Here is a 27,909-nt window from a genome sequence, read left to right as displayed (position 1 = left end):
AACACTGAAGCCGCCATTACGGTTCAAAACTAACGTTTACTGAGAGCCACAATGTCGGCTCGTGAGCGACTGATAAATATGGAATAAACCATTTTCGAAGAAAGGAGTGTGAGGGTGGTTTGAAAGGCTGCCTAGATTACAACTTTTTCTGTGTTATTGGTATTTTAACTATAGGACTCGCTAATAATCATTATACTTGGTGACTATTGGTACAGTTTATCTTAGACTTGGACTTCGTAAGATAAGGATATTAGTCAAATACTCCTTTATATGCCCCTCCCCCTTGACTGAAGGCGATTGTAAATGACGTCATTATCAGCTGTAGAAACAATCGAAGGTAAATGAATTTCTGCACTGTTTTGTCCTTTTTCGTACCTTTTTTGTACCTTGCAAATAAGAAGACAAATGTTCGAGGAGTCGTCTGCTTTTCTGGGAGTTTTTAAAATTGTTATTGTTTACGTCCGGTAATTGTGACGTCTACAGAAGCTACAGAGTAAATACACACCAATTATCATAATTTAAGAGTTTTCTTATCAGCGGGTAGCATGTGTCTGAGTGCAGCCCAGGCTGTTATCTCTTCACACCCTCACAGCAAATGTTTACAGAAGCGAGCTCTTCATTTTGTCAAAATTAGCGTTTGCATTTCTTGAGACATATTTGCTCATCAAGATGCATGTACTGCTTCTGAAAGAGCCGAGAGATAGAGATTCCGGACCTGACCCTTACATTAAGGTAGTAGCACCTTTAATTATTGTATACAGGTCAAATATATACTTGCAGCTGTTAATTCTGCATTATTTTGACATTTATTCCACAGGAGCTAGCATCACGTGGACTTAAAGCAACTCTAATACCTGTGCTGTCCTTTAAGTTTGTCGCCCTAAATGCTTTGACTGATAAGGTAATTTTCATAGTTTGAGTATTATTAGTATTTGTACAAATTGTTATGAACCTGTTCCCTGACATTTTCACATTTGAACATGTGAAAGTGGCCTGAAGGATGCTGAACAAATTTGTCTTGGGTGGCTGGGGTCAAAATTCAGAAATGCTCCATTTCTGTTGGTGTTTGAAAGTAGCCTGTCCTGCCTGTTGTACATGTCCTGTCAAAAAACATGATCAGACACCAAAAATTGGTCAAATTGGATGGTAATAACAGCACTAGTGAATCTGACGCTTGCTCTTTGTCAAGTAAGTCGTACGAGGGGCATTCGACAGGTTTTGAGCCTGACCCAGAAAATGTAGGGTGTGGTTCTTCATTTTTTTGCGTTCTGAGAAACCAGTTTTTCTCAACATTGACCCCAGTGAGTCAAAACGTAACCCATTCTCAAGAAATGTTGGTTTCTCAAAACTTCTCAATTGCTCCACATGTCCTAAGCCCCATTGGTGTCAATACATATCCCCAGATTCTGTAGATTGAAGCAGATGAGAGTCTATGACTTCCCCTTGATGGGATGCCAGTCCAACACAGGTTACTTCCCAAGTACATGATGTATAGTTGAACACTAGAACACTATCGCTCCAATTAGTAACACCATCACTAACGCTGCGTGATTTTTATCCGATATACCCAATAAAAAGTACTTGTCATTAAAATATATCAAAATATGACAGTATATGACAAATAAGAGTCGTGTACTTTTATTTTAAACTGTGCCATGTCTAACAAAATGAAAAAAAAAGGTACAATGAGGGGACCATATAAAAATGCTCCAAAATTACTGCAAAATTATAAATTTGAGAACAAAAAAATCCTAAAAAATATAATAATAATAATAATAATGAAGCTGGAAACTTGTTTTTTGGTCCACCCATTCCTGGGGTATTTGAGACTTCCCTGGTGAAGGCACAATCTCCTTGGCACACAAACAGCTGTAGGAGAGAGAAACAAAATATGGCATATTTTGAATGGGTAAAAACGACCAGCTGACTAAAATATTTTTATCATTATATGAATTCCCATGGAAATCACCACTTTGATAGTTATTCATAACCACTGCACTAAATAAAGATAACATGCAAATTCCAGGACCACTTTTACTTACCTTATTCCTTACATGCAGTCAGTACATGCAGGGTAGTAATGGCATGGACACACTGGTTGATGGCAGATGTAGAAGTCTTCCTGTCCATCCCTCAGGGACACTCAGCACACCTCACTAAGGGACTACTACTTTCTGCTGCCACTGGTCCTGCCTCACTTGCAAGAGTGCCAGGGGAAGGGATGTCGAGCACGGTACAGGTCAGGATTCTGAGTTGACGTGATAGATTTGAAGACAGGAGCCTCTGCTCTGCCCATGGTTTGATGAGTGCCAGTGCAAAAGTCTGCATATAAGGCCTCCTCTGCAGGTAGTTGTCACCTCTCTTCATCGCATTCTCCTTGTGTATGATCCATGAGTTTATCACACTTGGCGTGATAAACTCATGGATTCTCTTCTTCTAGAGGGAGGTGGTGGCGTAACAGCTTGCACGTTGGACTGGGACGCCAGTGACTTGGGTTCGCTTCCTGATCGCAGGCACGCTCCTGACTGGCACTCTTAACATCGGTGCTGGGGAAGAGGGAGAGACACGTGCCGTGGGCCCTTCTGGAAACAAGCTTCGTGCTTTCATTGGTTACCCACGTTAAATATGATCCTCTTCTTCTTCTAGCGTTTATCATGCCATAGAACATGCACAGGGGCCATCTCTTGGTCTTTCTTCCACAGCCGTAGTAAGCACACATCTCATCAAAAGTGTCAACACTTCCCTTTGTTTTGTTGTAAAACTCAATAACTTCTATACACTAACACTATCCCCGGGTGGAATCCACCCAAAACCTACTTTACCCTCTATCACTATTGCTGGGTGAAAATCACCCAAACATGTGCCTGTAGGAAAAAGTGGGTTTTGAACTAGGGTTAAGACAATGGAGATGAAGTGTCATGTACAAGAACACAAGCTTGGTAGCATGCCTAGCAACTTAACCAAGGTCTACATATGAGCTGAGCTACTTACAGTACGCTGACCTTTAAAGATGGGACAAATTATTATTAATTATTATTATGGTTCTGTATGATGAGACCAATAATTTGTTTTACTTTTAAAAAGGAGTGTAGTATTTATGAATTTGGAGCCCACTCAAAGCCCTTCCAAAAAATTATTAGATGTTAACTGGTGACCTGAGGCGACGACAGCTACAGTAGATGTCTTTGATGTTGGGTCTCTTTCCAAGATCCATGAGTATTGCTGGATTATTTGGTGTCAAAAGAACATTTGCTTAATGAGACTAAGATGAGAGGTATCACTTGCACTGTAAGGGAACATCAGCAACTGTATGACATTTTAACGATGTGGCACATTTCTCTGAGCATGTTTCAGCACATAGGTGCCTCGCTGTTGACAACCCCAACAGCTGGAGAAGGTCAAAGGGATGCCTACGTGTTACTGGCTACAGCAAATAGATGGTTACTTTTGAGATGTAGGGATGAACAGTTGACTACCTCAGCAGTTGCCATTCAGGACCCAAGGTGGTTACATAGTCAGGTAGATACAGAAAAATCTGGCACCATTGCGTGTTCCCAGACCTGACCTGACCTGACCTCATAGGCTGGTCACTTTGAACAGGGAAACCTAAGCCACATTTGTTCATTATCCTTGATGCAAGTCAAAACCACTTTCAAACCTTGGTCACCCTGAAAGTGTCATGGAACATTAAGATTGTTCCTCATCTATATTTATTTATTTAAGTGGTGATATACCATTTAGTATATCTTTCTCTTTCAGCTTTTCCAGCCAGAAAAACATGGAGGTCTCATTTTTACCAGTCCACGAGCGGTGGAAGCTGTAAAAATGTCCTTGGAAGGAGAGGAAAGAAGGGAAGGTCAGAGGACATATAAAATCCTTCATTGCAGCAGGCCAACATCTAGCATTTCCATGTGACAATGCGTCACGTCGCAGGTGCAAAATTATTGGTAGAATTCTGGTTTGCCGCCGAATGCAAGCAAATCAGATGGTTGCCGGAGCACAATGAAGAAATAGTCACAGTACTGCCTGGAGTGGATGTACTTTAGGCGTCCACATATTTATGAATTTTCACATATCTATTCCCTCCTTCTTTTGTCCTTTCTATGGCCTTTACCACAAAAATGTGAGCTACCTATTTTAGAAACACTACCCAATCTAGAGCCCATGGATCCCCACGGCCAAAAGGATTTTAATTATGTACATTTAGAAAAACTAGGTGTGAACTGAGGTACTTTTTCAAGGATTTTATAACAAAGTGATAGATTTGATATCGGCCCATAATTTTTCAGGAGACCGAGATTAAGATTAGGTTTTTTAAGTACTGGTTTAATCACTGCAGATATAAAGCATTTAGGAACAGATCCTGAGGTTAGTGACAAGTTAATCATTTCCAATATAGTAAAGTACTCAACAAAAATATAAACGCAACACTTTTAGTTTTGCTCCCATTTTGTATGAGATGAACTCAAAGATCTAAAACTTTTTCCACATACACAATATCACCATTTCCCTCAAATATTGTTCACAAACCAGTCTAAATCTGTGATCGTGAGCACTTCTCGTTTGCTGAGATAATCCATCCCACCTCACAGGTGTGCCATACCAAGATGCTGATTAGACACCATGATTAGTGCACAGGTGTGCCTTAGACTGTCCACAATAAAAGGCCACTCTGAAAGGTGCAGTTTTGTTTTATTGGGGGGGATAACAGTCAGTATCTGGTGTGACCACCATTTGCCTCATGCAGTGCAACACATCTCCTTCGCGTAGAGTTGATCAGGTTGTCAATTGTGGCCTGTGGAATGTTGGTCCACTCCTCTTCAATGGCTGTGCGAAGTTGCTGGATATTGGCAGGAACTGGTACACGCTGTCGTATACGCCGGTCCAGAGCATCCCAAACATGCTCAATGGGTGACATGTCCGGTGAGTACGCCGGCCATGCAAGAACTGGGACATTTTCAGCTTCCAAGGATTGTGTACAGATCCTTGCAACATGGGGCCGTACATTATCCTGCTGCAATATGAGGTGATGTTCTTGGATGTATGGCACAACAATGGGCCTCAGGATCTCGTCACGGTATCTCTGTGCATTCAAAATGCCATCAATAAATTGCACCTGTGTTCTTCGTCCATAACAGACGCCTGCCCATACCATAACCCCACCGCCACCATGGGCCACTCGATCCACAACATTGACATCAGAAAACCGCTCACTCACACGACGCCACACATGCTGTCTGCCATCTGCCCTGGACAGTGCGAACCAGGATTCATCCGTGAAGAGAACACCTCTCCAACGTGCCAAACGCCAGCGAATGTGAGCATTTGCCCACTCAAGTCGATTACGACAATGAACTGGAGTCAGGTCGAGACCCCGATGAGGACGATGAGCATGCAGATGAGCTTCCCTGAGACGGTTTCTGACAGTTTGTGCAGAAATTCTTTGGTTATGCAAACCGATTGTTTCAGCAGCTGTCCGAGTGGCTGGTCTCAGACGATCTTGGAGGTGAACATGCTGGATGTGGAGGTCCTGGGCTGGTGTGGTTACACGTGGTCTGCGGTTGTGAGGCTGGTTGGATGTACTGCCAAATTCTCTGAAACGCCTTTGAAGACGGCTTATGGTAGAGAAATGAACATTCAATACATGAGCAACAGCTCTGGTTGACATTCCTGCTGTCAGTATGCCAATTGCACGCTCCCTCAAATCTTGCGACATCTGTGGCATTGTGCTGTGTGATAAAACTGCACCTTTCAGAGTGGCCTTTTATTGTGGGCAGTCTAAGGCACACCTGTGCACTAATCATGGTGTCTAATCAGCATCTTGATATGGCATACCTGTGAGGTGGGATGGATTATCTCAGCAAAGGAGAAGTGCTCACTATCACAGATTTAGACTGGTTTGTGAACAATATTTGAGGGAAATGGTGATATTGTGTATGTGGAAAAAGTTTTAGATCTTTGAGTTCATCTCATACAAAATGGGAGCAAAACCAAAAGTGTTGCGTTTATATTTTTGTTGAGTATATTACAACCCCAATTCCAATGAAGTTGGGATGTTGTGTAAAATGTAAACAACAGAATACAGTGGTTTGCAAATACTCTTCAACCTAAATTCAATTGAATACACCACAAAGACAAGATATTTAATGTTCAAACTGATAGACTTTGTTTTTGTGCAGATATTTGCTCATTTTGAAATGGATGCCTGCAACACGTTTCAAAAAACTTGGGACAGTGGTGACGAAAGACTGGGAAAGTTAATGAATGCTCAAAGAACACCTGTTTGGAACATTCAACAGGTTAATTGGAAACAGCTCTAGTGTTATGATTGGGTACAAAAGGAGCATCCCCAAAAGTCTCAGCCGTTCACAAGCAAAGATGCGACAAGGATCACCACTTTGTGAACAGCTGCGTGAAAAAATACTCCAACATCTTAAGAACAATGCTGCTCAACATTCAGTTGCAAGGAATTTAGGGATTCCATCATCTACAGTCCATAATATAATCAGAAGATTCAGAGAATCTGGAGAACTTTCTACACGTAAGCGGCAAGGCCGAAAACCAACATTGAATGCCCGTGATCTTTGATCCCTCAGGTGGCACTGCATTAAAAAACAACATCATTGTGTAAAGGATCTTACCGTGTGGGCTCAGGAACACTTCAGAAAACAGATTGTCAGTTAACACAGTTCGTCGCTACATCTACAAGTGCAAGTTAAAACTCTATCATGCAAAGTGAAAGTCATACATCAACAACATCCAGAAACACCGCCGCCTTCTCTGGGCCCGGGCTCATTTGAAATGGACAGACACAAAGTGGAAAAGTGTGCTGTGGTCTGATGAGTCCACATTTCAAATTGTTTTTGGAAATCATGGACATTGTGTCCTCCAGACAAAAGAGGAAAAAGACCATCCAGATTGTTACCAGCGCAAAGTTCAAAAGCCAGCATCTGTGATGGTATGGGGGTGTGTTAGTGCCCATGGCATGGGCAACTTACACATCTGTGATGGCACTGTCAATGCTGAAAGGTACATCCAGGTTTTGGAGCAACACATGCTGCCATCTAAGCAATGTCTTTTTCAGGGACGTCCCTGTTTATTTCAGCAAGACAATGCCAAGCCACATTCTGCACGTGTTACAACAGCGTGGCTTCGTAGTAAAAGAGTGCGGGTAATAGACTGGCCTGCCTGCAGTCCAGACCTGTCACCCATTGAAAATGTGTAGCGCATTATGAAGCGCAAAATACGACAACGGAGACCCCGGACTGTTGAACAATTGAAGTCGTACATCAAGCAAGAATGGGAAAGAACTCCACCTACAAAGCCTCAACAATTAGTGTCCTCAGTTCCCAAACGCTTATTGAGTGTTGTTAGAAGGAAAGGTGATGTAACACAGTGAAAACATACCACTGTCCCAGCTTTTTTGAAACGTGTTGCAGGCATTCATTTCAAAATGAGCAAATATTTGCATAAAAACGATAAAGTTTATCAGTTTGAACGTTAAATATCTTGTCTTTGTGGTGTATTCAATTGAATATAGGTTGAAGAGAATTTGCAAATCATTGTATTCTGTTTTTATTTACATTTTATACAATGTCCCAAATTCATTCGAATTGGGGTTGTATTATTTTCTTAGTGCTAGTATGAATTCTGAAGAGCATAATTTAGTCCGTACATGTTGCACCTTAAGTGTTTTATTAGAATTTTAGTAGCTGTTAAAGGATTGTTAAATTTTTGCAGTTTTCAGTAGCACTTGCAAACAAAGATGGCTACATATCTAGTTGTGATCACTTGAAGTAATTATGTTTGTCTGTGTCAAAGTGTTTTGGCTGAACCTAAAATGAGGAGCTTTTATTTAAATACCTGATATGTTTTGTAAATTGTTCATGCAGAATGGAATGCCTCTGTAAAAGACAAATGGAACACAAAGTTGGTCTACGTTGTTGGAAAAGCAACGGCTGCATTAGGTGAGTTTTTGTGTCACATTCTATCTCACAGAACCTTTCAGAACTGTCACTGTGCACAAATATTTGCACTGCAAGTGCCAGTTGCTCTGGAGTGTTTCAGGCACCTGGTGCTCACAGCAATGTGTCAGGTGATGTCGTCAGTCACTTGGAAATTGGTTGTACACAAGTGACAGTTTGCTGCAAGACACAGTTGGTGATTTGGCGTTAAGAAACAGGTGTGGCACCTGCTGGGGTTTTTCTTGTGTGTTTTACTGCCTTTATAAGAGTCACATCTGTTTGCCAGTTGTCTTCTCTTATGATCTACTTATTTGTTCCTTTTGAGAAGCAGGTCATGTTTCATTCACATCTGTTTGTTAGCAGGATTACTTAAAGCTAAGGGGAAATTTTTCAGGAAACCTTGGGTGTGTAGGGGTGGGGGGAGCTAGCTCAAAAATGCTCAGAGCAACGTGATGCCACACCTACATTTCAAAGTATCAGGCTTGAGGAGAAAAGATTCCATAGACTTAAATTAAGTAATTAAATTAATTAATTTAATTAAATTCAGTAACAATTGCATACTTGAGCTCCATCCATCCATTTTCTGTACCCGTTTACCTCAATTAAGGGTCACGGGGGGCTGGAGCATATCCCAGCAGTCATAGGGAGTGAGGCAGGCTCTTTTCCATAAAATTAACCAGTTTTCCAGGTGCATGGGGATGAAAATTTGCCATTGACTTTTGACCAAGATTGTTGACCAGTGCAAACCAAAATCACTTGGGCCTGACAAGTTTGACTAAAGTCAGAGTTCTTAAAATAATCTTCTTAACATGCAAACATAGTTATAGGAGTCGACTGGTTAACTGCGCCGATATTCAGCATTTTTGCGTATATCATATAGGTCAGAGGTGGGACAATGTCACTGTCTAGTCATTCTCAAGTCATGAATTGACAAGTCTCAAGTTTTAAGTCAGCTTGCAAACAGTTGGTGGTCATTATGACTTGAGACTTGACTTGAGATTTGCCGAATCATGACTTGAGAATGACTTGCTGGTGACTTCATCCCACCTCTGGTATCGGCCATATACGAGGTCTATTAGAAAAGTATCCGACCTTATTATTTTTTTCAAAAACCATATGGATTTGAATCACGTGTGATTGCATCAGACAAGCTTAAACCCTCATGCGCATGCGTGAGTTTTTCCACGCCTGTCGGTTGCGTCATTCGCCTGTGAGCAGGCTTTGAGTGAGGAGTAGTCCAGCCCCCTCGGTGGATTTTCATTGTCAGGAAATGGCGGAATAATTTGGGCTTTTTTTCCAGCAGAATTTTTTCAGAAACTGTTAGAGACTGGCAGCTGGAAACCATTAGAAAAATTTATCTGGCTTTCGGTGAAAATTTTACGGGCTTCACAGAGAATAAGGACTGTTGCTACAGCTTTAAGGACGGCTTTGCTGTCACGCCACGGCGTTGCTGTGCGCCATGCGGCACCACCGCGACGTGCAAAGCCTCCGCTCCTCTTTCCGTAACAAAAACTCCTGTAACAGTGGAATGTGCCGTTCATTTCCAAACTGGACGCTGTGTTTTATCCAGGACGTCGTCTGACTAGCACAGGAATTGTGAAAAGACGTGGACATCAGCACTTTTTCGGCACATTGAGACAGACGTGCGGAGGAATTCCGCGCATCGCGGCGGTGCCGCATGGCACAAAGCAACCCCGTGATGAAGCCTCACGGGACGTGTTCTGGCATGTCCAGGCACATCCACAATTTCTCGGATAATCACTCGATGGAAAAACCACCGACAGCTGTCTGAACGCCATCTCAAAGCCGTCCTGTGAGACCAAAACGGAGGTGGTTTTGTCTCGCTCCAGTAGCGAATCCATTGTGACGCGCAAAGCCTCCACTCTTTCCATGACAAAATGCAGTGTCTCTGTCTGAGTGAAAGAAAGAAAAAAAAAATCTCCATCAAAACCCTTCATTAAATAACCCAAAGCTCCTCCTGTGTCTATTGGTGTGTTGAATTCAGAAATTAGCAGGTTATTTTATGGTTTCAAGGCTTTGTGTTTCCAAAAAGCTCCATGTTGGCTCGATGAAGAAAACTGCAAAGACTGTGTTTCAAGCTGAGAGAGAGGGAAAGAGAGGAGGAGGGAGAGTTGACTAATTTTCACATGAAAGGGTAATAGTTTTCATGGAACCGTGTTCACGCTTTTTACTGTTTACAAATGATCACGTGATCATTTGTGTGAATAGCTGACTTTAGCGCGTAGTGCTTGTTAAAGCAGTGTAGCAACTTAACAATTATAAGCTGTTATCTTCAGTATCTTCAGCCTTGGTGAAATAGGAATGTATGAAAAACTATGATTCAGAAAGTTTTTCATCCAGAGTTTATCCTTTAAAAAGCAGGTTTGACAGTGAAGGTTCAGCTCTTGTTCAAATAAGATAATAATTAAAGAGGTTATATTGTTCCAAAAAAGTAACGCAATCCCACTCAAAAATGTTGAAAGAAAAACTCTGCCTTACACAACACTGCTTCACTGGAATAAAGCTTCAAATATGAATGTGATTTTAACCCTTTAAATGTTGTTTATGACCTATACATAACATAAAACGACATAAAATAGAACAGAAATATGAAATGTGCGTCATATTTAAGTTAAATTACATTTTGTCTTCTTTTGTAGATAACAAAACATTACAAATCTTGAATTACTCCAGTTTATTCTGCTCATTGATATGTGAGAAGGGCCCATCATATTGAGCCAATGGCCCCTGACTTCAGGCACTGATTGGCTGTTAGCCTATATCACTGTTTCAAAATGTGAATCGTTGCCTTCTGGTTTGGAGCAAAGTCCCACCCACAGCACAACTTGATATGTTAGAATTCACCAGATGGAACACATATTTTTATTGTCTGTGTGGATCTGGAGCATTTTTACTTTGTTAGCAGTGTGAAAAAGTTTGTTTATTTCTGAGGGCTGTGTTATATTTTCTCATAATTATTACTTGGCTTTAAAGTATGTATAAATATGTATTTTTGTGTTTGTTTGCATGGGATGTTTTTGTAATCTTTAATTTTTGTTGTGATGTCAGTAGTTCATTACTTTCACTGTTGTGTTACCTAAACTTAAAAAAAAAAAAAAAAAATTTCATTTTCCCCATATTTTCTCCAGTTCTGAATTTTTTTTCCCCATGAATATTTTGATTGTTTTCCAGATTAATATTTTTTTGATAAAATAACAGAAAATTGTGAACGCGTATCACAAGAACAAGTTGATGTCTTTTTTTTCTTTCTTTCTTTCTTTTCTTTGTTGTTTTCCAGCCAGAGGTTAAAAAACTTATATGTTTAATTCAAAGTGACATCAAACAGAAGAAAGCAGTATGTAAATGCTTTTTACACAGCATGGAAGTGGCTAGTATTGTTTAATTTTGCTTGTATTATCATTATTTTTTAATAACTTTACAATTTTCCTCATTGATTATGTACTGAGGTTAATCCTCCATTATCCATATAATAGTTGATTAATCATCAGTCATCTAATTGAAAACTCTCTGCATTTTTACTAAGTGTTATCTTTCTTGTGTTTTCTCTCACACAGTCCAAAATCTGGGCCTGAACTCATGTGGCGAGGACACAGGAACAGCGGAGATTCTGTCACGCGTCATCATTGAACGTATGATTTGATTCCATCTCCACACACCGCAGATGTCTTAGTAACCTGGTAAATAAAACGACCTTCTTCTTCATTCTATTCATAGGTGAGAACACAGATATTTTACCGCTTTTCTTCCCCTGTGGCTCCATCAAAAGAGAGGTTTTGCCCACGGCTCTCAGAGAAAACGGTGAGCCTTCCCTCCTGTTGTGAATAATCATTACAATCCAAGGTGATAAAATTCCCACAGGGTTTATACTAATTATAAAATAATAATTTGACTGTCTTTAACTCAGCGGGAGATCTATGTCTTTCTTTCCAGGCCTGCCTCTAGAGACTCTGACTGTCTATCAAACCGCTGAACATCCAGATCTGGAGAAGAATCTAAAGAACTATTTCACAGAACAGGTTTAACAATTTGCACATTATCTAGACAATAAAATCTGTCTTGTCTTGGCAGTTCCTACTTAAAAGTTTCCTTTTCATGAAACGGTGGTGGAGTGATACACCAGGGCAAGAAAGAACATATTTCTTGTGAATCTACCAATTTTTCTTCACTTTTGTTTGAATCCAGAAAATTTTCTTCCTTACTGTCTTAATCAAAAATAGGACATGTTGTTATGTTAAATTTCACATGAAATGATGCATGGAAGCAATTGTTTTGAAATATAGTAATAAACTGCACAGGGTTGAATGGTTGCACTTAATAAAGAATCTGTTCCGCCTCGTGCCACTTCAGTTATGTTGTGTTTTTCTCCTAATTGTAATTGTTACTCACTCATTAAACAACTCATATACATTTTTGCTCTTCACACCCAATGCTGTTACCAGCACAAAGAATAATTTAAGATGATATAAAAGCAATAACTATGCATGTGACAGTAATATTATATTACAGGAAGTTTGTAAAGTCTTATAAGTCTCAAGCAAATTTTAAACAAAATGGCTGTAGTGGCTTTTCTTTCTGACTTTCTGTTTCTTTCTTGTCCACAAATAGTGTAAAAAGCATAAATGTTCAATGTATTTGCAGGGTACTCCAGCCTGCATCGCTTTCTTCAGTCCATCAGGAGTGAAATTCTGTCTTGAGCTGGTACGAGAGCTGTCAGGTGAACAGCTGCCTCAGATTAAGGTACCGGTCAGAGTCATGCAACTAAAAATGCACAAATCATAAGATACTGATTGGTGTCTTTTAAAGTCACATTTCTGTTTTATTTGCAGTTTGCAGCAGTTGGACCTACGACGCGAGATGCTATGACATCGGAAGGACTGTGTGTGAGTTGTACCGCAGAAAAGCCAACAGCTGAACACCTGGCTGCAGCCATAGCCAAAGCTCTGGAGTAACCATGCACCAAACCCACCCAGTATCTCTTTTTGTCTATTTGTACCCGAGGCCATCAAAATATGGCCATCGGCTATTTTAAAGGCTTTTCATCCGTCCAGTTCTATTATTGCCAGGGTCTTCATATTCACAGGGAACATTCTTGGGACACAGACCTTGGACAAGTTCAAAGATGGCTAACCTTGACCTATTTTAAGGAGATAAAAAGTCTTTCTGTTTCAATCTGATCGGTTTTGAGTGATGGGGGTGACAATCAGAGTAGACCTGCACCGTGACGTCAGTCGCTGGTCTCTACAAAGCTGCTTTGTTTTGTGTGATTATACACATTTGTCATATATTATGTAAAAACTAGCGAGAAATAAACACTTCTAAAACTGAAAAACGCTGTTTTTGTAACCTGATAACACCTCTGGAATCGTTTACACAACATTTTCAGACGTTAGCTTCCACACTTTCACTAACTTCCTATGGAGTTAAATTTGTCTCAGTAACTGCAAATGCACAGAGGGTGAGCTACAAATATTCCTTGATTTACACAACATGAACAAATGATTTGATTTGAACATGTACAAATTGTACACAAGACAGTAGGATCTTAATAATTAAACAACTGCAAATTATAAAGAACGCAATGCTCATATGGGCAAGGGTATTTTATTTTTCTTATACTGTTACACTTTAACTGTCAATAACATGCACTCTTGAAATAGTTCATGGTTTTGTGTCTCAAAAGCCATAAAAGATTAAATGACTACAATAAGAATTGTAATGTTAAGTTTGTGTAAAGTTAATAAAATCCTTCTTTTAAAATTGGATTGTCTTTGATATGATTATGTTGAAAGTTCTTTCAGTGTTGGGTGTTTGACAAAATATTGTTTCATCACATTTTGGAATATGAAAATACGAGGTCTGTCAATAAAGTATCGGACCTTTTTATTTTTTTCAAAAACTATATGGATTTAAATCACGTGCGATTACATCAGACAAGCTTGAACCCTCGTGGGCATGCGTGAGTTTTTTCACACCTGTCGGTTACGTCATTTGCCTGTGGGCAGGCTTTGAGTGAGGAGTGGCCCACCCCTCCCGTCGCAATCTCTTTGAGAACTTGCTGAGAGACTGGCGCTTTGCTTGATCAAATTTTTTTTTAAAACTGAGGCACATCAAAGTGGACACCATTCGAGAAATTCAACTGGTTTTCGGTGAAAATTTTAACGGCTGATGAGAGATTATGGACTGTTGCTATCGCTTTAAGGACTGCCCACGGAGTGGGACGTCGCTACACGCTCTGAGCCGCCGCTGTCTGTCTGTTTCGAGCTGAAAACTTCTAAATTTAAGCCTCTGTTGACCCAGGACGTCGTGAGAGAACAGAGAACTTTCAGGAGAGGTCGGGATCAGCAGTTTATCCGGACATTCCACTGTTAAAGGTGATTTTGTAATGAAAGTGCGGACGGGTCCGCGCGTCGGGACACAGCCGGCGCAGCGCGCCGCCACAGGAAAAACACCTCCGTTGAAAGCCTTAAGGACAAGTTGGAACATTTCCAGCTGTTAAACAATTTCTCAGATACTCAACTGAAAGCCATCAAAAGCCGCCTGGGTTTTACAAATGGTTATCAACACGGAGGTGTTTTTCCTGTGCCGCTGCGCGACGCCAGCTGGGTGCCGACGCGTGGACCCGTCCTTTCATTACAAAATCTCCTTTAACAGTGGAATGTCCGGATAAACTGCTGATCCCGACCTCTCCTGAAAGTTCTCTGTTCTCTCACGACGTCTTGGACCAACAGAGGCTTAAATTTGGAAGTTTTCAGCTCGAAACAGGCAGACAGCGGCGGCTCAGAGCGTGTTGCGATGTCCCGCTCCGTGGGCAGTCCTTAAAGCGACAGCATCACGCCATAATCTCTCATCAGCTGTTAAAATTTTCACCGAAAACCGGTTAAATTTCTCGAATGGTGTCCACTTCAATGTGCCTCTGTTTTTGAAAAAGTTTTGATCAAGCAAAGCGCCAGTCTTTCAGGAAGTTCTCAGACAAAGAGATTGCGACGGGAGGGTTGGGCCACTCCTCACTCAAAGCCAGCCCACAGGCGAATGACGTAACCGACAGGCGTGAAAAAACTCACGCATGCGCACGAGGGTTCAAGGTTGGCTGATGTAATCGCACGTGATTCAAATCCATATAGTTTTTGAAAAAAATAAAAAGGTACGTTACTTTATTGACAGACCTCGTATGTATCACTGTAGCAAATTTCCAATTTGGTGATTTGTACGGTAACGGTACCCATCGACATGAAGACAGTAATGGCTACAACAATCTGACATGTGACCCCAGTGACCTTGACTTTCGACCATATGAGTGACCATAGGGTGAGTTCTGGAATCCACCTGCATGTCTTCTATAGTTGATGACTTACACTGCGGTGCGACTTGTATATGTTTTGAAACTTTTAAGAGGCATTTTTTCACAGGTGCAGCTTATAATCCAAAAAATATGGCAAATTAGAAGTAAGTAAGTGCTATATGCAGGGGAATCCACATTTGGATGTATTTTAATGTGTGTTCTGTATGATACATATTTGTTCATAGTTAGAATTAATGGAGTCACACTTTTCATTAATTATTCTTGCTATACCATCAATGTGTAGCCTGTTTGGTCCAGGTGCTGGGAGGATCTATGACTATCCTAAAACACTTTTATTATTGGCATGAAAGCGATGTTTCTCACTTCTTTCCACATGTCAACAAAGGTATTTTTGTGGCCAGCAGATCAGTTGTGACACACACTTACAATATAGTCAGTTTGTGGTCATTGCAGACAGGGAGAGATTTACTTTTCACACAAGTGTGATGCCTATTGTCACACCTTTAGGAGGTGTGGCCAAATACCAGGATTTACCTATAAAGCAGGTGGGATATGGTAGTTACTGTTACTTGAATACAGTCTCAGGAACGAACAAGTGCCACAATGCTGACTTTCATCCAGCTGATATTCTTACCTTTTTGGACGAGCATTAGCCTGACTGATGCGGAGAAACTTTTCCACAATCGGGATCATTCAGACGTGCAGATCCCAGCTACACACCAAGCTGAATTTATAACGGACAAGTACGGGGCAGAGGTAAAGATGTTACACCATCTGTCTAAATGAACTTTTAAAGGAGTCAGATGCAAGTTGACCCATGTCTTCTTCAGGTATTTCTTTCTAGGTATGGTTTCATCAAGCCTGTGAAGTGGGAGGAGATCCAGTCTGAAGGCTCAGACTCTTCATTCAGTGACGACTTCCTGGAGGACATTCATGTCAGGATCCAGGAGGGGTTCTCGGGGCCTCAGTCAAGAGAAGCTCTTGGAGATAGTGATGGAGATGACCACCGCAGTCCAACAGAGAAGCCGGCATTTGTTTCAGCGCTCAAAGAGTTCCAGAAGGTTTCGGGTCTGCCGGTCACAGGTGTGTTTGATGACGCCACCAAAGTGGCGATGAACAAACCCAGGTGTGGAGTACCTGACAGCGAGATAAACCTGAGCCTGCCTGCAGCACATGAGGATGTCTTATCAAAGAGTCGAGCCTCAGATATCAAAATCATTGGCAATGTCACTTTTAATGGAACTGCTACTAATGTAAGCAATGATGCTTCTCTTGGTTCTGGTAACACAACAGAAGATCATCACTTCTATTTTAATGATACACAAAGTGTTCTCCAAGACAATTCCAGTGATGCCAGCATGAATTACTTGGGCAGTTTTGGTAACATTTTAAATGAAACCTCTCTGAACAGCTCAGATGATACCAGCATGTACCCCAAAATAGTCCATGTCAGCAAAAATATGACTCAGAGCAAAGCGCCGCTCCGTCGGAAACGTCATCTCGCTGCTCTTGTATCTAAAAACAGGCAGAGGAGGGATTTGAGTGAAAGAGGTCACATGGCTTTTTCTAAGAACGTGCTCAAATGGAGACTGATGGGAGAAGGGTACAGCAGTCAGTTATCTATCGAAGACCAGAGGTACGTCTTCAGGCTGGCCTTCAGGATGTGGAGTGAGGTGTGCCCGCTCGAGTTCGTGGAGGACACTCGGTCACCACTGGAGGATGTTGACATCAAGCTTGGCTTTGGCACAGGTACGTCTGCTTGAGAGTGTGAAGGTAATTCCCACATCTCTAAAATAATCATCTATGTGCTGCAGCCAGAGAAAACGTGAGCGCACCCTTGGCCTTCTTCAGCTATTTGAGTCCTGAACACTCAGGCTCCTGTGTGCTGTATCGTGCACAGAGAAACGTGCTACATGGCCAAAATATCAAAGCTGATAGTCCCTCACAATGCAAGTGATACTCCTCATCTTAGTCTCTCTAAGTAAACTTAATTAGTCAATGTTTCCAATTTTTTAAATGCAGGAATACATCTAGGCTGTAATCAGAGGTTTGATGGTACCGGTCGTGAATTTGCCCATGCCTGGTTTCTTGGAGACATACACTTTGATGATGATGAGCATTTCACAGGTCCAAACACTGGCAGCGGAATTAGCCTTCTCAAAGTAAGCACACTCAAGGAAGTTCACAGGCATTATGAGGTGAAAAAGGAAGTGATTCTAACGTTTTCTTTAATTCTTCTGTAGGTGGCGGTTCATGAGATAGGTCATGTCTTGGGTCTACCCCACATCTACAGACCTGGTTCTATAATGCAGCCCAGCTATCTGCCCCAGGAGTCTAACTTTGAGATGGACTGGATGGACAGGAAGGCCATACAGTATCTCTACGGTACGTCATTATAGTACCACCTGGTAGACAGATACACACATTGAGAGAAATGTTAAACTTTTGTATAAAAAACCAAGTGGCCTCTGTGAACATGTGTGCGTGCAGGCATGTGTATAGCTTTGATCATGGAAAAACTGGGGAGAGCTGGCATTTGCCGTTTGGTATGTTTATGTATTTTGGGTCAAGGATGAACGCCGCAAAAATGGAAAGTTGGCAGGACCAATATTTTTTGCAGAAATTAGGGATATTGGGTAACAACAGCGAACAATGGATATTAATAATTAAATTCTGGCCTCACGTTCCAGCAGGGGGCGGTAAATCATCTATATATAAAAGCTAAGTGGCCTCTGTGTACATATGTGTATGTGTGCATGTATAACTTTGATTATGGACAAACTGGGGAAAGCCAACATTTTCTGTTTTGGTATGCTTTTGTATTTTGGGTAAAGGATGAACGTTGCCAAAATGAAACGCTGATAGGACTAATATTTTTGGAGAAATTACAGATATTATGTAACATGGTTGCTGATAATTACATTCTGGACTTACATGCCATTCCAAATGCAAATCATTATAGAAATTTTGCACTATTTATTTTCACCCTTGAAAAATGTCAGCTACCTATTTTATAGACTCTACCCAATCTAGAGCCCGTGGATCCCCATGGGCAACACACTAGTTTATTTTTATCTACACACATGGCAGACAGACACAAACCAACAAGTCATTTTGGGGAGGTGATGTTTCCAGACTCTAGGGTTTATATCCAGAGGATCGGCTCTGTTCACCATCACACCAGAAAACCATTCATGTCTCTTGGGCAACGTCTTTAACCCCCAAGATGCTCTCAGTGTGCAGTTGAGCACCTTGCATGGCAGCACCTGACTGTGTGTGTGTGTGTGTGTGTGTGTGTGTGTGTGTGTGTGTGTGTGTGTGTGTGTGTGTGTGTGTGTGTGTGTGTGTGTGTGTGTGTGTGTGTGTAAACGGATGCCTGTGAGTCATCATTCTAAAGCACTGTGTCCACTTCAGATGGAAAGACATTATAGAAATTGATCATTTTCTCACTGTGCCTGTCTCCAGGGGGCTGCAAGGGCCGATTCAACACGGTGTTCGATTGGATCAGAAAGGAGAGGACACCCAATGGGGGGATGGTCATCCGCTTCAACACCTACTTCATGAGAGACGGCTGGTACTGGCTGTATGAGAACAGAAACAACCGAACGCGCTATGGAGATCCGGTCGCGCTGCAGATCGGCTGGCGTGGGATTCCCATGGACGGCGTGGACGCATATGTGCACGTGTGGTCCAGAAAAAGAGATGCAGTCTACTTCTTCAAAGGTAGTCTTAAAAATACCAAGTTATTGTATGTATTGTAGTATACACTGATTTAAATAGTACTTACTGCCTTCAAGTATTGCATGTTTTTTGTTTTTTTTATTGTTTTCATGACACCAAATTTTTGAAGTCTAGGCTTCTGTCTTCAAAATATTTACACATTATGCTTTTAGTGTCAAAGTCAACACAAACCTCTCCATCATAATCTGAATTACGAGTAAGACCCTTCGGCTGCTCCCTTGTTGTCACTCGGGGTCGCCACAGTAGATCCAAGGTGGGTCCGCATGTTGATTTGGCACAAGTTTTACACCAGATGCACTTCCTAATGCAACTCCACATTACATGGAGAAATGTGGCAGGGGTGGGGTTTGAACCAGGAATCCACAGAATTCCACACTGAAACCAAACGCACTAACCACTTGGCCACCACCCCTGCTTCATAATCTGAATTACTGTTAAAAAAAAAGAAGCTCTTAATAAATTGCACACTGTAAGTAGTCGCCTCTTTGATTATGACACAGTTCAGTTAGTTTTATAGTTGACTGGTTTTAAAGACCCTTCTGCCTTTATTTTACTTTTTCTGTTCAAAGATGCCGACATGACCCAAAATCAGAGGCTCACTTGTCCTCACCTGTATCTATCAGAACTCAAACTTTCAGCGCTGAATATGTAGTAGTTTTACAGAGTTAATCATGGAAATGTTGCAATCTCACTGTCTCCATTAACTCTATGCACATCCTGCTAATCACAGAGGGAATATTTCCTGAAGTTCAATCTGTTATTTGGGAATGTAAATGGCTGAAATGGAGTGAACGTGCATGAAGAACAGGAGTGAGGGAAGCCATCAACACTTTAACAATGACTCTGAAGGAGTTACAAGCTTCATACATTTGCTTGTTACTTCACCCGATTGAGTTGTACAAAGATAGTTATTGTTAAAGTGAAAATGTATGAAATCTAAGGCTGAGTGTCTCACATAACTTATGACAAAGTCTAACCAGCTTTCATGGTTTTGTGTTTTTTAACAATGTGTTTTTCTATCTAGTCTAACATATAGTGACTGGTGAAGTAACAGGCAAAGACAGTTATATACGTCAGTCTCTCTGAATGAAGCTTGAGAATTGTTACCGGTGTGTTGGTGGCTTCCCTCACCAGTCTCCTTCATGCACATTGTCTTTAGGTGGGTGAGCTGGCAGATTTACACTGTATCTTATGTTACTGTATTTATTCCAAAGTGGAGTAGGGATATTCATTTTTTCCCCCCTCAAAATTCTACACACAACACCCCATAATGACAACATTTTTTGTAATTTTTGGGGGGAATGTTTGCTAATTTATTAAAAATAAAAAACTAAGAAATCACATGTACTGTACATAAGTGTTCATCTTTGCAGCACCTCTCAAGCTCCATCAGGTTGGTCATTTTGAGATCTCGTCTGGGCTCTGGCTGGGCCACTCAAGGACATTCACAGAGTTGTCCTGAAGCCACTCCTTTGATATCTTGGCTGTGTGTTTAGGGTCACTGTCCTGCTGAAAAATGAACTGTCACCCCAGTTTGAGGTCAAGAGCGCTCTGGAGCAGGTTTTCATCCAGGATGTCTCTGTACATTGCTGCATTCATCTTTCCCACAATCCTGACTAGTCTCCCAGTTCCTGCTAATGAAAAACATCCCCGCAGCATGATGCTGCCACCACCTTGCTTGACTGTAGGGATGGTGCCTGCTTTCCTCCATGCATGATGCCTGGCATTCACCCCAAAGAGTTCAATATTTGACTCATTAGACCAGAGAATTTTGTTTCTCATGGTCTGAGAGTCCTTCAAGTGCTTTTTGGCAAACGCCAGGCAGGCTGCTATGTACCTTTTATGAAGGAGTGGCTTCCATCTGACCACTCTACCTTACAGGCCTGATTGGTGGATTGCTGCAGAGACGGTTGTCCCTCTAGAAGGTTCTCCTCTCTCCACCGAGGAATGCTGGAGCTCAGACAGAGTGGCCCTTGGGTTCTTCATCACCTCCGTAAATACTTTTTGGATGCACTGTATTATACTGTGCAGCAATCTATTATTTAATGATTAAATGAATTTTCAGGAGTAATCAGTTACTTGTCAGTCATACTGTAACCATCCCTTCACCTCTCTACTATTCTTCTATTATTTTGCAAATATTTATTCGACATTAGGATTAAAGGATTAATGTTTTAAAATGATCTACAAAGATGCACACTTTATTAACTCGCCTACATTTTACTTTTATGTCATAAAATGATACAAACATGACTTCACAGGCATTGTAGTCAGCTATATTATCAGTCAGTATGAGGATCTTTCCATCAAAAGGATTTTGCAGTATTTTTTAAACTGTTGTTTTTGTGGACAGGCACTCAGTTCTGGAGGTATGACGGCGACAATGACCAGGTGTTCAGTCAGGACCCAGAAGGTTACCCCTATCCCAGGTTAATCTCTCAGGGTTTCCCGGGAGTGCCCAGTCCTATCGACACCGCCCTGTATGACAGGAGAGATGCCCACATCTACTTCTTTAAAAACAGCCTCGTAAGACATGTTTCCTTGTCTTCTCGTTGATATTGAGATCATGGGGACATGCATAGAAATCATATCTTGCTGACATTATAGATTTGGAGGTTTTTATAATGCTCTGAGTACTGGTCACCCCAATACAAAGATGACAACAGATAAAAAGTTCAGAAACATGAGGCAGGCAGGTGAAATGCACAGGTGATTCCTCAGAGAGGCAGAGGTGTCCATTGGTGACAAGGCAGCAGAAGAACAGGTTAAATTAATCCAATAGGAAGCAGGAAAAACGTTGAGGAAACACTGGAGAAGAAACAGGTCGGCAACAAGGAAAACACTAGGAAACAAGAACTTGAGCAAACGGCTTAAGATGTACTGGTGACGAATGCGATAGAAGGGTTTTTATGCACAAAAGAGTAATCGTATTAAATCACACACCTTATGTGCTAAAACTGTAGTGAAGCAAATAAAATAAGATGATTGAAGACACTCAAAAATAAAACTGAACATGAGAAGGAAATCAGACTATGACTGTTCAATAAGGCAAGTCACATTTAAAGCCTATTTACTGCAGCATACATATTTAAAAATACAAATTTATTTGTAAAACCCACCAGACGTTTCAGTAACTGTGTGTTATATTGACCAGCCAACCATGATGTTAGGAAACTAATGTGCCCATAATGCAAGGCGGCATATGTGTCTAAATGCTAAAACCTTCAAAATTAGTGCACAAAAATGAAGCCATAGAAAATCCAGACACTTTTGGATACTGATATCTGTCATCTTGAAGCATATCTCAGGGAATTTTATCTCTGGTGTTCATTTCTAATTTCACCTCTGTTTGTAAGAGTTTTGGCATTCACAAGATCAATCAATCAATCAATTTTTTTTTTATATAGCGCCAAATCACAACAAACAGTTGCCCCAAGGCGCTTTATATTGTAAGGCAAGGCCATACAATAATGATGTAAAACCCCAACGGTCAAAACGACCCCCTGTGAGCAAGCACTTGGCTACAGTGGGAAGGAAAAACTCCCTTTTAACAGGAAGAAACCTCCAGCAGAACCAGGCTCAGGGAGGGGCAGTCTTCTGCTGGGACTGGTTGGGGCTGAGGGAGAGAACCAGGAAAAAGACATGCTGTGGAGGGGAGCAGAGATCGATCACTAATGATTAAATGCAGAGTGGTGCATACAGAGCAAAAAGAGAAAGAAACAGTGCATCATGGGAACCCCCCAGCAGTCTACGTCTATAGCAGCATAACTAAGGGATGGTTCAGGGTCACCTGATCCAGCCCTAACTATAAGCTTTAGCAAAAAGGAAAGTTTTAAGCCTAATCTTAAAAGTAGAGAGGGTGTCTGTCTCCCTGATCTGAATTGGGAGCTGGTTCCACAGGAGAGGAGCCTGAAAGCTGAAGGCTCTGCCTCCCATTCTACTCTTACAAACCCTAGGAACTACAAGTAAGCCTGCAGTCTGAGAGCGAAGCGCTCTATTGGGGTGATATGGTACTACGAGGTCCCTAAGATAAGATGGGACCTGATTATTCAAAACCTTATAAGTAAGAAGAAGAATTTTAAATTCTATTCTAGAATTAACAGGAAGCCAATGAAGAGAGGCCAATATGGGTGAGATATGCTCTCTCCTTCTAGTCCCCGTCAGCACTCTAGCTGCAGCATTTTGAATTAACTGAAGGCTTTTTAGGGAACTTTTAGGACAACCTGATAATAATGAATTACAATAGTCCAGCCTAGAGGAAATAAATGCATGAATTAGTTTTTCAGCATCACTCTGAGACAAGACCTTTCTGATTTTAGAGATATTGCGTAAATGCAAAAAAGCAGTCCTACATATTTGTTTAATATGCGCTTTGAATGACATATCCTGATCAAAAATGACTCCAAGATTTCTCACAGTATTACTAGAGGTCAGGGTAATGCCATCCAGAGTAAGGATCTGGTTAGACACCATGTTTCTAAGATTTGTGGGGCCAAGAACAATAACTTCAGTTTTATCTGAGTTTAAAAGCAGGAAATTAGAGGTCATCCATGTCTTTATGTCTGTAAGACAATCCTGCAGTTTAGCTAATTGGTGTGTGTCCTCTGGCTTCATGGATAGATAAAGCTGGGTATCATCTGCGTAACAATGAAAATTTAAGCAATACCGTCTAATAATACTGCCTAAGGGAAGCATATATAAAGTGAATAAAATTGGTCCTAGCACAGAACCTTGTGGAACTCCATAATTAACTTTAGTCTGTGAAGAAGATTCCCCATTTACATGAACAAATTGTAATCTATTAGACAAATATGATTCAAACCACCGCAGCGCAGTGCCTTTAATACCTATGGCATGCTCTAATCTCTGTAATAAAATTTTATGGTCAACAGTATCAAAAGCAGCACTGAGGTCTAACAGAACAAGCACAGAGATGAGTCCACTGTCCGAGGCCATAAGAAGATCATTTGTAACCTTCACTAATGCTGTTTCTGTACTATGATGAATTCTAAAACCTGACTGAAACTCTTCAAATAGACCATTCCTCTGCAGATGATCAGTTAGCTGTTTTACAACTACCCTTTCAAGAATTTTTGAGAGAAAAGGAAGGTTGGAGATTGGCCTATAATTAGCTAAGATAGCTGGGTCAAGTGATGGCTTTTTAAGTAATGGTTTAATTACTGCCACCTTAAAAGCCTGTGGTACATAGCCAACTAACAAAGATAGATTGATCATATTTAAGATCGAAGCATTAAATAATGGTAGGGCTTCCTTGAGCAGCCTGGTAGGAATGGGGTCTAATAAACATGTTGATGGTTGGATGAAGTAACTAATGAAAATAACTCAGACAGAACAATCGGAGAGAAAGAGTCTAACCAAATACCGGCATCACTGAAAGCAGCCAAAGATAACGATACGTCTTTGGGATGGTTATGAGTAATTTTTTCTCTAATAGTTAAAATTTTGTTAGCAAAGAAAGTCATGAACTCATTACTAGTTAAAGATAATGGAATACTCAGCTCAATAGAGCTCTGACTCTTTGTCAGCCTGGCTACAGTGCTGAAAAGAAACCTGGGGTTGTTCTTATTTTCTTCAATTAGTGATGAGTAGAAAGATGTCCTAGCTTTACGGAGGGCTTTTTTATAGAGCAACAGACTCTTTTTCCAGGCTAAGTGAAGATCTTCTAAATTAGTGAGACGCCATTTCCTCTCCAACTTACGGGTTATCTGCTTTAAGCTACGAGTTTGGAGAGTTATACCATGGAGTCAGACACTTCTGATTTAAAGCTCTCTTTTTCAGAGGAGCTACAGCATCCAAAGTTGTCTTCAATGAGGATGTAAAACTATTGACGAGATACTCTATCTCCCTTACAGAGTTTAGGTAGCTACTCTGCACTGTGTTGTTATATGGCATTAGAGAACATAAAGAAGGAATCATATCCTTAAAGATGTGCCCAATATGTCCACCGCTCGTCTGGTTCAGCCAGATCTCCCTTTATTAACATTGTGAACAGTTCTATTAGTTTGAAACTTCTTTGCAAACCTACATATTGTTCTTCTGTCTGGAGCTTTTCTAACTGCAAAATGACATTGATATTGTTGTGGGTTTGCACAATCGATTTGGTCTTTCCACCAGCTTACCTTTTTGCGCAGTTATAAGCTGCACCCCCATTGGATCAGTCTCAAACTATATCAGAAGAAATTCCTCACAGATATCATGATGTCTGAAATTTCAAAAAAAAAAAATGCAGAATTCAGATTAGCCATTGCAGAATTAGAGTCAAATAATTTTGTGGCACCCCTTTGAGTCTGGTCTGCTTGAGGTTTCTTCCTCAATATCATCAGAGGGAGTTTTTCCTTACCATTGTCACCTGTGTGCTTGCTCTAGGGGTTGGTAAGGTTAGACCTTACATGTGTGAAGCATCTTGAGGCAGCTTTTTTGTGATTTGGCACTACATAAACAAAATATGTTGAACTGAATTGAATTGGAACTTTTTTTGGGGGGGGACCCTGTATATAGACCTGGGTTTAATTCCCAGTCACACTACTTCTCTGTGTCCTTGGACAAATACACTTAATCTATATTAACACAGTTTACCCAGTTGTAAGTGGGTACTGGCCTTGGCTTACAAGCAGCCTGTGTTTGAGTGATATTCCATTCAGGGGGAGCTGCCGTCTCGTATACACTTTATGCTACAGAATCTGGAGATGAGCATCAACACCATTAACACCTATTGAGTGTTCTTAACTTGCCCCACACAATGACATTATGTGGCCAGTTAGCTCATGATTGTTTTCACATTCTAAATCAATACTGCACAGATTAATTTAGTTTTTCTTCTTAGTGAAAACATAAACTACAAAACCTCTATAACTAGACCCTTGATTGAAAAATGTCAGAGTTCCCATTTAAGGGCCCTTTTGGGGGTCAATAGATAGACAATATTCCTCTACCACAAACGGTTAAAAGACCCAAACCTAAGGTAATTCATTGCTCTTCAGCATTATGAGTGAATGTTTTCTTACACACAACACTGACTTGGCACCCTCTCTTTTGTTAGCTTGCTGTAATTGAATTGATTTAGATTAAAACAATTATCTATCCAAACAGGTGTATGCATTCAACGTGGAAGCCAACAGCTTGGCAAGCAGCTTCCCCAGAAACATCAGAGATGTTTTCCCTCCAGTGGTGAGCGGAGACCATCCAGATGGCAATATTGACGCGGCCTACTTCTCCTATACCCACAATGCCATCTTTCTGCTGAAGGGCACATGCTTCTGGCAGGTGGTGGGCAGCCGGGATCGCTGGCGCCAGCCCTTCCTTCCGAGGAATGGCCTGCTGCCACACAAGGAGGTGGACCAGAACTGGTTTGACATCTGTAACGTTCATCCTACTGCACTCAAACTAAACCGCTGAGAGCACTGAAGGAGGGCTTTTATTCAAGCCTTTGGAAGAAGAGTGATGTAGTACTGATTATTGTACATGCATTCCAAACTATTACTGTGTAATTAATGACATGACATTTTGGTTTAGTTTAGAGACAGATGCATCATTCTGTGTTAATATGTCCGTCTCTGTTTTCATGTTTGTATTGGCATAACAGAAAATTACATTTGTTTGTAATTAAGATGATAAGAATCAGAAAGTATACTGGTTTGGTACTGTACCCTGTACTCTGAGTTATTTGTGACAACACACTGAATTATGATATATTTCCCATATTCATCCTTGAAATAATCTTGTGAAAAGCCTTCAGACACCCCTAAAAGAAATAATACCATTTCTTAACCTTAGTTCCATGTCTCAGCTGCCTGTAGTAGGTCAATGTAAGTAGCTAGCTTGTTTATTTCACTTTACCTTCTTACCTTCTGTTCTGGTCTATGGATGAATACTAACATTAGCTAGTTTTTAACTTTTGCTCTACATTACAGTTTAACTAATATTAGCTAGCTAAACCTAACTTTAGCCTTGCCTAATATTAGCTAGTATTAAATAAGGACCCTGATTATCACTGTACAATTTCCACTGTTTGTAATACTTTAGAAGATAAACGCTTTAGGTAAACGTCATGCCACAAATGTAAATGTGCTAAACACTGTCGCGTGAGCCACAATGAAATGGTCATGAATTTTGCAAATAGGGTGATTTTTCATTTTGTCGTATGTCCAATGTAAAATACAGTAATATAGGGATATTGGTTCAAAATTCCATGAGTTATCTTCAGCAGATAAAAATGTTAGACTTTTAACTATAATAGCTGTGTTGGCATTTTCTGGAGTTACAGACTCTATGTAGCACAAATGACTGACCATACAGATTTGGAAGAAAACAGGCACATATCATCATAATGTATGATAGCCTCTTACATGCCAAGGTGTTGTTTAGACAAATACCATGATTTGAGAGAATATTTGGATATTCATATGATCAGTTACATTCCGTTATGGACTGTACATTTTTCATTATTTTGTTAAGGTGTCCATATTAATTTTATTCTAAGCAGAAACATACTCAGAATACAAGAATATACATGTTATTTTAAAAACAGAAGTTAATATAGGTATAATATACTCTACCTCCGTAAATCATCGGACAAAACACAGTGGATGTTTGATGGCTGTTTTACAGCGCACAAATCCTCAGACAATTCAGATTACCATGCGGTATCTTATGTTTCAAAGCAAATCATTATATTGATGTCGTGAAGTCATGTCATCAGTTGTTTGCAAATTCGTAAACGCTGGAAAAAACTGTTCAGTTTTACTTTAATTTATATTTTGTTTAAAAGAAAAATGTTGTTCTTTCAAGGTAATAATTGAATGCATGGATCAAGTAGGCAGTTGTTCGTGTTATAAACAAGAAAAAAAAATACAGGTACTAATG

At 40.6% G+C, this 27,909-nt stretch overlaps 2 protein-coding genes and 1 long non-coding RNA gene across 5 annotated transcripts; 2 read left to right on the top strand and 1 right to left on the bottom strand.

Annotated features, from left to right (window-relative positions):
* The first annotated feature begins 273 nt into the window (after nt 1-273).
* On the top strand, nt 274-13,745 carry uros (uroporphyrinogen III synthase). Of its 3 annotated transcripts, XM_034194504.1 has the most exons (10): nt 274-337; nt 670-732; nt 818-901; nt 3,760-3,856; nt 7,893-7,967; nt 11,540-11,614; nt 11,700-11,786; nt 11,919-12,001; nt 12,624-12,722; nt 12,812-13,745. In XM_034194504.1, exons 2-10 carry the CDS (start codon nt 670-672, stop codon nt 12,932-12,934), a joined length of 786 nt encoding a protein of 261 aa, XP_034050395.1. In that variant the 5' UTR covers nt 274-337; the 3' UTR covers nt 12,935-13,745. The 3 variants fall into 3 exon arrangements, with proteins under 3 accessions (XP_034050395.1, XP_034050394.1, XP_034050396.1); XM_034194503.1 differs by lacking the exon at nt 274-337 and having other exon boundaries at nt 345-732; nt 11,700-11,783; nt 11,916-12,001; XM_034194505.1 differs by lacking the exon at nt 274-337 and having other exon boundaries at nt 345-732; nt 12,624-12,699.
* Nucleotides 9,795-26,085, bottom strand: LOC117531409. Its single transcript, XR_004566621.1, has 3 exons — nt 25,784-26,085; nt 16,101-16,106; nt 9,795-9,808 (listed from the first exon to the last, which is right to left on the bottom strand). It is a non-coding gene; the product is annotated as an uncharacterized LOC117531409 (long non-coding RNA).
* On the top strand, nt 15,073-27,909 carry mmp21 (matrix metallopeptidase 21). Its single transcript, XM_034194500.1, has 7 exons — nt 15,073-16,041; nt 16,116-17,034; nt 17,308-17,447; nt 17,529-17,670; nt 18,751-19,008; nt 21,380-21,552; nt 26,137-27,909. The coding sequence occupies exons 1-7, from the start codon at nt 15,889-15,891 to the stop codon at nt 26,440-26,442; spliced, it is 2,091 nt and encodes a 696-aa protein (XP_034050391.1). The 5' UTR covers nt 15,073-15,888; the 3' UTR covers nt 26,443-27,909.

This window comes from Thalassophryne amazonica, chromosome 18, assembly GCF_902500255.1.
Source record: "Thalassophryne amazonica chromosome 18, fThaAma1.1, whole genome shotgun sequence".
NCBI lineage: Eukaryota > Metazoa > Chordata > Actinopteri > Batrachoidiformes > Batrachoididae > Thalassophryne > Thalassophryne amazonica.
This window is presented reverse-complemented; position numbering and strand designations above follow the sequence as displayed.

Bases quoted from the DNA above. Each gene is read 5' to 3' on its own strand.
- uros (XM_034194504.1), top strand. From the start codon at position 670: ATGCATGTACTGCTTCTGAAAGAGCCGAGAGATAGAGATTCCGGACCT. The intron at 11,615-11,699 runs GTATGATTTGAT...TTCTATTCATAG, and splicing joins GTCACGCGTCATCATTGAAC to GTGAGAACACAGATATTTTA. The intron at 12,002-12,623 runs GTTTAACAATTT...ATGTATTTGCAG, and splicing joins AGAACTATTTCACAGAACAG to GGTACTCCAGCCTGCATCGC.
- mmp21 (XM_034194500.1), top strand. From the start codon at position 15,889: ATGCTGACTTTCATCCAGCTGATATTCTTACCTTTTTGGACGAGCATT. The intron at 17,448-17,528 runs GTAAGCACACTC...ATTCTTCTGTAG, and splicing joins GCGGAATTAGCCTTCTCAAA to GTGGCGGTTCATGAGATAGG. The intron at 19,009-21,379 runs GTAGTCTTAAAA...TTTTGTGGACAG, and splicing joins TGCAGTCTACTTCTTCAAAG to GCACTCAGTTCTGGAGGTAT.